The following is a 12,085-nucleotide window of genomic DNA, read 5'->3' on the forward strand; positions in this document are numbered from 1 at the left end:
CTTGTGGAAACTGGTAAAAAGTGCGATGTCGCAAGCTGCACAGCAGGATAAGGAGAATCACGACGACATAAATAATGTTGCAAATTCAAGTTTGTTCTTTAATGATTCTTTAACATATTCGATATCTGCAATTAAAATATATCTACATAATATTCGTAGGTGAAGTGGAAGAAAAACAATTTTTGTGACTGGACAACGCGATTTTTCTATTTATTTAGAGACCCGGTAGCGTCTCGACGCCAAGTACATGCTTCGACACCCTGTATATGTCGACTGTCGCTGCCACGTATCTTTTACTCGAAACACGGCTATTCCAACCTTACCTGAAACTTATTTCATTAATATCTTATCACGCCTGCAATATTTTCTAAATTTAAAGGCATTTTTCTTATGTAAACCGCATATAAGCTTTCGAATAAGACGAAATTCAATAAAATCGGTCCACGCATGACAGAGATATCGTAATATCGTCTCATGGATCAGTCGGAAACGGTAAGATTTTTCTTCTTCTTCTTCTTCAAGCCCAATATTCGTCAGTATAATACGTATACGCGTTACACGCACAGCTTCAGCCAAATCAAACTAATATATGTTTCGTTTGTCAACTCTACTCCAAATTTTGACAGCTGACAATCAGGTTATAACCTGACGAGTGGTAAATAAGGTAACTAGTCAAAATTTGATATGCCGCGAGTTTTTACAAATATGTATCGTTGTACACTCAGCTCAAACGATTGTGGCCGATCGAGATTCGATTGTGGGACAGCTTACCACGGTTGCCTTTTTTTCATCGCTAACATTCTACAGTATTTCGTGAACATTGTGAGGGCACTGCCAAGCTACTGGTTCTCATCTAGAACTCCTCTATTTCATGTTGAAATAGCACTGTGGCGCCATCTGCCTATGATTGTCATAATTATATAAATCTGCGCCATCTGCTCTGTTCGCGATGCTGTAGCGTAAATACCAAGAATAAATATCAAATGACTTTTATTGCAATGAACTTCAGGAAAAATCATAATAATTTTGACACTATAAACGATAAACTTGTAATGTCCAAAGTAAATCAATCAACGGATTTATAATGGAAGACACAAATAAATAAAGCGGGATAGTGGGGTAATAAGAAAAATAATGGAAACGAATGTTATGTATTACGTAGAGATGGCAAGGGTTAGGAAACCAAAATACTGAGATGAATGAAGTCTTGTTGTATTTTATTCGTACTAATCTTCATAGATTAAAATCTAAGACGCTCATTATTAGTGGAAATGTGTAGAGCAAAGAAATACGTATTTATTTCAAAATTTACTATCCGTTATTTTATGTTAACAACGGAAAAATAATCATAAGCGAAGCAATGTAAATTAAATTTTGTGACAGGACTGCGCGAACAGTGTCTCATAGGCAGATGGCGCCAGAGTGGGGTTTCAACATGAAATAGAAGTGTTCTAAACGGGAACCTGTGGCTTGGCAGTGCCCTCACCATGTTCATGAAATACTGTAGAATGTTAGCGATTTAAAAAGGCCAACCGTGGTAAGCTGTCCCACAATCGAATCTCGATCGGCCACAATTGCTTGAGCTGAGTGTACCATTGAATGGCAACCAAAATGCAGTCTCAAACACCAGGTAAGTTGGCCAAAGGGTATAGCCGGTTAAGATGGTCAAATGTGCCCTTGAACCGAATTCGACTCACGATGAATCATTCGAAAGCTTATTAAAAAAGAAACATTTGTGGCAATTTTCAACTTCGTATCTCCACCCGGAGGGTAGTAAAGGGCAAAAATAGGAAATCAGGTTTTTGCTGAATTTCTCCTATACTAGGGGATGAAAATTTTTGAAAAAAATCAGAGGCATTTCTGTTATCGGGGCACATATTAGAGAATTGTTTCAGATTTTTAAATTGAAAAACCAAGGTGTGAAAAATAAAAAACGCCAAAAAATGCTGAAAAATGCCGATTGTGTATCGAAGCAGTCTTGGCACTATAATTATATTTTTACTGTAAGTACGTATCATTGTTACTATTGTCCTGAATTTTTTCAGATTTTTCAATTTGGTACGCCGCAGTTAAAAAAATTAAAAACCGATTTTTCGTCGTTTTTTCCGTGTCAGAGTAATTTATACGTCGAATTGCTTCATGAAATAAGTGTTTTATGCGATCTTCAATGTTTATATGTACAGCAAAACATCATAGGAATTAAAGAAACTGAAAAAACAGAATCATTTGAAACTGTTATGCGACTTACATTGTAAGGTGGCACGGCGGTAGTGTGTTGAGCTGCTATACCGCTGCAAACTTTTTAAACGTAAGTTCGAGCCTCGAACTTCCAAGTTCCCTTTTATAGGCTAAGTTTTTTTTCGTTAATTACATATATTTCCTAACTTTACGACACAACGATCAATATTTATTTTCAAATGTTTTAAGAATATTTGAAAAACATATTAACCTGAAATATACGTAAATATGAGTTTGGACTGCTTGTTATGCCGCCGTTTATCCTGTCAATTACCTGTTAATAGAGTTACTATATAGCTTTTATCTTTCTGTAATTTTTTTATCTTTTGGTTTAGGTACTTGCTTACACTATTCCTACGTTTATACTTGGGGATATTAATGGCCATGCAACTAAGAATTGCGTTAGTGATTGTTTGTAAATGTGTATCAATTTCTGCAAGCGTCGACACTCTATCGCTGCGCCACCGACGCCGTTGAAAAATAAGGTAGATACTTTACAATGTAAGTCGCATAACAGTTTCAAATGATTCGGTTTTTTCAGTTTCTTTAATTCCTATGATGTTTTGCTGCACATATAAACATTGAAGATCGCATAAAACACTTATTTCATGAAGCAATTCGACGTATAAGTTACTCTGACACGGAAAAAACGACGAAAAAATCGGTTTTTAATTTTTTTAACTGCGGCGTACCAAATTGAAAAATCTGAAAAAATTCAGGACAATAATAACAATGATACGTACTTACAGTAAAAATATAATTATAGTGCCAAGACTGCTTCGATACACAATCGGCATTTTTCAGCATTTTTTGGCGTTTTTTATTTTTCACAGCTTGGTTTTTCAATTTAAAAATCTGAAACAATTCTCTAATATGTGCCCCGATAACAGAAATGCCTCTGATTTTTTTCAAAAATTTTCATCCCCTAGTATACGAGAAATTCGGCAAAAACCTGATTTCCTATTTTTGCCCTTTACTACCCTCCGGGTGGAGATACGAAGTTGAAAATTGCCACAAATGTTTCTTTTTCAATAAGCTTTCGAATGATTCATCGTGAGTCGAATTCGGTTCAAGGGCACATTTGACCATCTTAACCGGCTATACCCTTTGAGTTGCGTCATGTTTGTATATCATCAAACTCTTTTTTATTTGTAACTAAACTCAGGATTTTATGTATATGTAGATAATCGAAGCGTAAAATGATGCTGTTACCTACGCCAGGCTATGTACGTACGCAATAATTTTGCAGGAAGGATTTCGTATACATACTTATTCAGTTATTTTAATACATGGACAACTATCAGTACAAATTATGTGGTACACACAGCTCAAACAATTGTGGCCGATCGAGATTCGATTGTGGGATAGCTTACCATGGTTGGCCTTTTTTCGTCGCTAACATTCTACAGTATTTCATGAACATGGTTTAGGACACTTCCAAACCACAGATTCCCGTCTAGAACACTTCTATTTCGCGAGGAAAACATGACTGTGACACCATCTGATGACACACGTTCGCGTAGTCCTGTCAGTGACAGGCTGTCACAAAATTTAATTTACATTGCTTCGATTATGTTTACTTTTCCGTTGATAACATAAAATAACGGATAGTAGATTTTGAAATAAATGCGTATTTCTTTGCCTTACAGATTTCCACTAGCAATGAGCGTCTTACATTTTAATCTATGAAAACTGCTACAAATAAAATACAAGAATTTATTCATGCCCTTATTCAGGTTTCCTAACCCCCTACTATCCCTACAAATACATAACATTTCTTTCCATTCTTTTCATTATTACTCTACTTTCCCACTTTATTTATTTATGTCTTTCATTATAAATTAGTTGATTTATTTACTTTGCATATTACAAATATATTGTTTGCGATTCATCGTTTTCATTTTCATTTCAAACAAGGTCGCCAATATATCTATGAATGAGATATCGTGCTTCTACAGAAATTTGATGAGTGATACCTATTAGCGAGAAGCATAAAATTATTATGATTTCTCTTGAAGTTCATTGCAATCAAAATTATTTTACATTTATTCTTAGCATCATTTACGCTACAGCATCGAACAGAGCAGACCGCGAAGATTTATGTAATTATGATAATGCAGATGTCGTCGAAGTGGTGCTTCCCTCACGAAATAGAAGAGTTCTAGACGGGAACATGTGGCTTGGCAGTGCTCTAAACCATGTTCATGAAATACTGTACAATGTTAACGATGAAAAAAGGCCAATCATGGTAAACTATTCCACAATCGAATCTCGATCGGCCACAATCGTTTGAGCTGAGTGTATATGACTTTGATTGGTTGATTCTTATAGAGCTATTTTCGCCACTATCTGAAACAACCAATCAAAGTGATGTACGAAAATTTTTGGCACTAGCACTGAATCAGTGCAAGGCAGTGCATGGACATCGAATTCGCTATTAATCAATGTACATAATACAAACATATGTAGACATTTATAATTAGTAAATTTATGCATATACTTTAAATCGGTGGTAGCGAATGAAAAGTCCTTAATATGTTAGAGTTAGGAAAATGGGACGATACATACACAGTCCTGGGGAAAAGTAATAGTACAGAAGAATTGTTAAGACACAGATGGTTATAGCTATTAAAAAAATTGAACTAAAGAGGTTATTTTTCAATGTATTTATATATTCTAGTTTATTATATAACAAAAAGCAGTAGTACAAATAAAGTGATACACAAAATGAGAATAAGGGCGGTATTCTCAGTCGCTACTTATTCTTAAGCACATGCTTAAGCATGCGGCATCCTCTACTAACCTAGTAGCTAGTAAAGGATGCCGAATGCTTGATGCGGATTTTTTTCTTATACAACGGCCCACTAATTACTTAAAAACGAAGCTGAAAATCTGAGCACTGAATTCATTTGTATACAATTGGAATTAGCAAAATTGATTTCACAATCTTTGCAACTGAACTTTTTTAATTTTGTCGAGAATTAAAGGGAATTCAGGCGGTATTCTCAGTCGCTACTTATTTTTAAGTAAATGCTTAAGCATTCGGCATCCTTTACTAGTTACTAGGTCAGTAGAGGATGCCGCATGCTTAAGCATTTGTTTAAGAATAAGTAGCGACTGAGAATTCCGCCTTAAAAATACATTTTCTAATCATTTTGTAGAGGAACAACACCATTGCCACAGAATACAGAACATAATGTATCGCCCTTGCTGTAAGAAATACCTAATTGTCATATTGAAATACAGGTAGATGACCTCCCAATAGTCATTTTTCATGGTATTGAACACTTATGTGACAGATTTCAGTGAATTAGCAAGCGTACAAGTGAAAGGAGCTGGCAATGATGGGAAAGTAAAAGAAACAAGTCAAGGGCCCCATACACTTTGAGATATGTATCGATACAGATTGCGATACAGGTTTCATGAAACTAGCATCTTGCTAATCAGCCAGGAGAGTAAGCAAGATGCAAGATGCATGTATCAATGTTTCGATACTGAGACAGTCAAATACTCGTTGAGATTTGTATCGCGATAGTGATACTTGCAACATGTATCGATATAGATCTCAATGTGTATGGGGCCCTTTATATAAAAAGTATCATGAACTTACATAACATGATTATATGACAGTGAAATTGCACAAAACAAACACAAAAATCATTTCACTGTCCATAGTACCATAAAATGATGTGAAAACCAATCAATGTTAACCCTTCGTGGTCACATGGGGTGTATTGTACCCCAAGAATAATTTTCGAGTTAAAATGTCGTGTCTTTACGACTTCCAAAGGGGATTTATCGTAAGAAAAAATTTAAAAAAAATTAAAAAATCGCTTTTTTCCCACAACCGTGGTAAATCGCTGATTTTCAACTACAAATTTTATCATATAAAAATTTACATTTCTAGAAAAAGACTATTAAACCACGATTGTATAAGTATTACGAACTTACACTTATCACTGAAACTTAAAAGATTCAAAAATACAGAAATGGTAACTCGAAAAAATGACGCTGGGGTACAGTGAACCCCGTGTGACCAACTTGTGATTATAAGAAGGTGTGACCACAAAGGGTTAAGAATATGGTTTAAAGTGGATGCCCGCCCAAGCTATCAGTTAGAAAGAAACAAACCATTCTACATATGGTGAAAAAAATGTAAAATTAAATTGATGCATATCGTAATTATGCTAAACGATGAAGTGAGAAAGAAGTCAGTTCAAAAATTTTACCAAGAGTGTTGAGAAATGCTAGATATTTTGCTTGTGTGGCATGTAAGATGCCATACATAAACGAAATAAATCAGAATAAAAGAATTCGCCTAGCAATTTATAATAATGTACTTCAAATTTTGGGAGAAGCTCTGAGTTTTGTGATGAAAGTAAATTTAATATATTTATATCTGATAGTACAGTGCTGGTTTGGAGAAAACCTAACACCGAAACAGATGCATGTAATTGGCAATTATGTTCGTCGAACATATTATGGATACAATAATTAAACATAAAAGTACGCAAAAATTAAATCCTCCAAGGAAGTTTTATTTTCAACGGGGTAACAATCGTAGACATACATAGTATACCATTCGCTAATCCGTTGCATATACCTAATGCTGCCCATAAGTTGAGATCATCAACACAAAGTCTGAATATGAATCTGATAAGAGCACATGTGGAATGAATTAGAAAAAAGAATAAAAAAAAAACATCATATAACGGATAAAATTGAGTTGAGAAAAGCTTCCCTGGAAGAAAGGAGTAATATTGAACCCAAATTTACTAAAAAGCTCATCTATTTAATGTTCGAAAGATTGAAGGGGGATCTTAAGCGGAAGGAACTAGTAACAAAATATTAAATTTATTTTTAATGGTATAGAGACCTCATTATTTGAGTTTACCAATAGATTTGCCCTTACAAAAAATTTGTAGAACATATTTCTGTTATTATTTTGTATACACTTTATTTATGTTAATACTTTTTGATATGTAATAAACTGGAGTAAATAAAATACAAATATTTTTTCGTAGCTATAGGTATTTATGTTCTATAAATGCTGCTGTTCCAATGCTTTTGTCCAGCACTCTAGATATTATAACACGTCACATGTAAATAAAATTAGATTAAAAATTAATAAAATATATTCTCGTAAATGCTTATATTTATTATTCATATTTCTTATGTAAATCAGTAAATGTTTTATAAAATTGCATGTGCATTTAAGTAGCCTGTTCATTACAGTTTGTTAGCCTCCAACTTAACATGATTTAACACCAGATAATTTGCAAAAAAAAGTATTCTGAAAATTAATTCTTAATATTCAAATTATTAATTAGCCGTCCGAACATTGCTTTTATTAAACACAGTAATGGCATATAGCAGAATTGTAACATACTTTGACAATTGGAAATCGTTCCATTGGATAATATAAAAGTAATTACAAAATATATTTTCAAAAGACAACATATATAATTACCAAATACCTATGTATAACAAACTGCTGCTAAGTGTATATAATTATACATGTTCTCGTTATTAGATCTTTTGGTAGATATAAATTAATGTATATGTTATCACCAAAAAAATCAAATTTTGTACACTATCTTAAACAAACTAAATTAACTAAATTAAATGTAAACATTGTAATTGATACAAATAAAATCACACCTGTGGTCATTTATTGAACTAAATTATACAGAAACGCAAAGGAGGAGGTAAAAGTTAAAGAGGTAAGAGAGTTGAACAGTTCATTTTATTCAGTAGTTTACAAATAAACAGTTAAAAATATAAATTAGTGGGTTACGATAGATTATATATTATATATCTATGAAAATTTGAATTAACTAACACAAAAATTAATAACGCATGTATATTTCTTCCTTTACGATTTATACTGATTTTTCTTTTGCCATTGTTTAGAGCAGCACAATTTATTCGAGAAAATGTTCAAAACAGCATGCAGTTCTTGCTTTCATTTTCTTTTAAGGTACCTAAACAATTTTCTTATACATTGTGTTTTAATAAAAATGTCAACCACAATATATAGTCAGAACTAATAATAGTGCAATTTCTTCCTTGGTGTTTTTACCATTATTACTTTCATTCATTACCTGATTCAACATCTTTCAATTACTTGTTTTAGTCAAATTCAAAACTATTACATTCATCTTTTTTACATGTATATTATATCTATATTTTCAAAATCCACAATTATTTTTATTAAAAAATTTTATAGAAAAAGTTGTATGAATTGGAACTAAATCAAATCTATATTCCCATAAATCTATATGAACAATATATAATAACTACAAATCAGTAGTAAAAAATATATGGTAAAGAATATTTTCGTACATATTATCATTTATTCTATGAAAGTAAAATTAATTTCAAAACCATGATACATGACTTTTAACACCAATTTCTGTTGTGTTGTTACTGTGATGTTAACCTTCATTCAGATGAGGTACACATTTTATATTGTTAATGTTTCAAGTAATTGAAGTACCTCTGTCTATTGAAAAAGTACAATCGACAAACGTCTAAGGTATTACATTATAACACCATTTACATGTTGTCATTTTGTAGCATTGAAAAAAATTGTTTACTATACAAATGAAGCAAATCTTTTCCTGTTACAGAATAATTATTTCCAATACCCCTGTTATATTTTTAAGTTAAGTTTTTTCCCTTGTCATAGTGTATTCACATGGTAATGATTCATAAACTTGATGCTTCTTTAGAAGAGAAAATACAAATTTCATTAAGCAATAAAACGGATTAATTAATTACCTCGTCGTCGTAAATGTTATCGTGATCTGCCATCGGGGAAGAAAATAGATTTTCTGACGGTTCTGCTGGATTAAGAAAACGAATAGCAGAAAAATGTTTTAAATCGTATCGTGTTTAGAGTGGCAAACAAATTAAAATGCCTTGTACAACATGATGTACATATGTGTGCACTCATATAAATACAATGATAGAAACGTAGCACAATAACAGTACAGGAGAGAAGAGGAGAGAACACTTTCTACATAAACTAGTCACAATGATTATGTGGCACGTCCGTATTTCTGAGCTTCCTCGTTCACTGTGAGAATTTTCGGTACTGGTATGAAGATTGTCTTCGATGATACAGCGAGAATGCGAAGCCTGCGCGGTTCTGATGCTGCGCGCTTCTATACTTTTCCTCTTCACACTACTTATATATATATATATATATATATATATATATATATATATATATATATATATAGTGTTTGTGTGTATTTAACTTTCGCTGATACCACAGTATTGTTTCATCCTACTTCTTTCAGCTCATTCCCTTACGAATTGGGTCATTAATATTTTACCCCCCCCCCAATTCCCTTTAATTCTCGAAAAAATTAAAAAAGTTCAGATGCAAAGATTGTGAAATCAACTTTGCTGATTCCAATTGTATACAAATCAATTCAGTGCTAAGATTTTCAGCTTCGGTTTTAAGTAATTAGCGGGCCGTATGAAGATCATTTTACGATCCAAGATAATAAAAACTTGGTAGAGACTAATTTAAACGAATCAAAGTCAGTAGTGGATTAAGAGAGATGCGGATTTTTTTCTTATACAACGGCCTGCTAATTAGTTAAAACCGAAGCTGAAAATCTGAACACTGAATTGATTTGTATACAATTGGAATTAGCAAAGTTGATTTCACAATCTTTGCATCTGAACTTTTTTAATTTTTAGGGCTGTATTCTCAGTCGCTACTTATTCTTCAGTAAATGCTTAAGCATTCGGCATCCTTTACTAGCTACTAGGTTAGTAGAGGATGCCGCATGCTTAAGCATTTGCTTAAGAATAAGTAGCGACTGAGAATACCGCCCTTAGCTTCTTTCATACATGAGTCATGTTTATGGGGGATGGGGGGGATTTCATCACTTTTTTCATAATTTGTGATTTTTTGTTCATGTTAAAACACCCGAAATATGTCTAAGATAAGATAATAAGGCCAAAATAGTTGCGGGGTCGTACCCATTTCGCTAGCATTCGTGTATAGAGACATGGCCGCTCAGTGTGCCTATGGATAGTGGGAGAAGGGGAATTAGCTTGCAGACGCGACCACGTCTGTTGATATTGTAATGGGGACGTTATGTTTTATAAATAGTAGTATTTACAATTCTGTATTAAAATACAATTTGTTTTCTATTAACAAGTATATTTCTATTTCAATAATATCTTTCTCAAACACGAAACACTTAATTTCTAAACTTATTAAAGTTTTAATGTTTAATATTACTGTCGAATTAACTGGGCTCTTTATACTGAACAGAATACTTGTAGAAGAAACTATTGTACGATAACACGTTTTAAAGACGTCTATTATAGACGTCTGTATATGCGTCGTTTGTAAGGATAAGGTACGTCTTTAATAGTACAGTGAAATTAGGATCTGTCTACGGAATAATTCCCAGCAATCTAAATTTTGGCATGGGTCTTTATTTCGTTGTTTTAAACAATATGTCAAAAGTCCCCATCGATCCGACATCTGCTAAAAATTTTACAAAGGGTTGAATGTAAAAAAAACTGCTTTTCGCGAATATTTCGTTATCTAACAGTTTTACGACAAAAATAGTTATTATAAAATTTATAGCTTAGCAAATTCTATACAAACAAGGTTCTATCAGTTTTTTTGTAGGATTAAACATTTTCATGTATGACGGCTTACAATGCTTCAACCCGCATTCTTTTAAGAAGCGAAGATCTCGAACCCGGAAATTCAAAAAATTATGAAACTTTATGAATACGTAGGGGACGCCCTTCTGAATAAAACGCAATTTTGTTTGCTGCCCAAATTCACTCGAGGAGGGTGGAATTGACGCCTGAAATTTTTTGATTTTGTGTTATTATTCGCGAACTGTAGGAGATAGAAAAAAGTTTTCCGGAAAATATTACTTCTTTTAATTAGAACTATCATTTGGCAAATTATAGTTCTCACAGTTCTTACAGTTATAATATAAGTTATAACGCAAGTAATAACACAAAGTCGGAAAATAATCGAAGTATCAGGTGCTAATTTCAACCCCTTAGAGTGAATAAATTTAAACTTTAATCTTTAGGGATATGTAGAGGATATATACTGCGCTCCTTAGTTAAACTGTACTATCTCGCATTTTTTCATTTTTTGAGATATGTTGAAATACTTGAAGTTCCACACGCCTTTTACCTTTTAATTAAAGTTAGAAAACTCTACGTGCTTCGTAAAGATTTATAAATAGTATAATGTATTTAACCTAACTTCTTTCCAAATGGTTATAATATCCTATCTAAAACAATTAATCAGTTGGTACGGTAATAATACATCACCTACCAGTACACCTATTACAAGAAATTATATTAGGCTGTTACGAAATAATGACAACATGTTTTAATTTGATTGAAGGAAAATAAGGACGGTACAAAGTAAATGATAAAACTTCAGTTTTCTCGGTTGTTTCAAAATGTTAGATAGAACATTTTAACTAAAGACGGCAGTATAGTTGTGTATTACTCAATTTTTTTGCTGCCCAAATTCACTCTAAAGGGGATAAAATTGACCCCTGCAAATCCGGCTACTTTCCGATTTTGTGTTATAACTCGCGAACTTTAAGAACTGTAATGACTATAAATTACCAAATGATAGTCCTAATTAAAAGAAGTAACCTTTTCCTGAACACCTTTTTTCTATTTCCTACAGTTCGAGAGTAATAACACAAAATCGAAAAATTCTCAGGGGTCAATTGCACCCTCATGGAGTGAATTTGGGCCGCAAACAAAATTGCGTTTTATTTACAAGGGCGTCCCTTGCATATTCACAGTTTCATAATTTTTTTAATTTCCG

At 32.9% G+C, this 12,085-nt stretch overlaps 1 protein-coding gene and 1 long non-coding RNA gene across 2 annotated transcripts in view; one reads left to right on the top strand and one right to left on the bottom strand.

Annotated features, from left to right (window-relative positions):
• The window catches only part of Dpp10 (Dipeptidyl peptidase 10), a 655,550-nt gene extending 646,131 nt beyond the window's left edge, over positions 1-9,419 (bottom strand). Inside the window, exon 1 of the mRNA XM_076823446.1 lies at positions 9,022-9,419. Within this exon, the coding sequence (XP_076679561.1) occupies positions 9,022-9,054 (33 nt within the window). The 5' untranslated portion in view covers positions 9,055-9,419. The remainder of the gene's footprint in view (positions 1-9,021) is intronic.
• On the top strand, positions 4,695-7,310 carry LOC143374602 (uncharacterized). The gene is made up of 3 exons (XR_013086702.1): positions 4,695-4,888; positions 5,400-5,943; positions 6,310-7,310. It is a non-coding gene; the product is annotated as an uncharacterized LOC143374602 (long non-coding RNA).
• Positions 9,420-12,085: the final 2,666 nt, after the last annotated feature.

The sequence above is a fragment of the Andrena cerasifolii genome, chromosome 11, assembly GCF_050908995.1.
Source record: "Andrena cerasifolii isolate SP2316 chromosome 11, iyAndCera1_principal, whole genome shotgun sequence".
In the NCBI taxonomy this organism is placed as follows: Eukaryota; Metazoa; Arthropoda; class Insecta; order Hymenoptera; family Andrenidae; genus Andrena; species Andrena cerasifolii.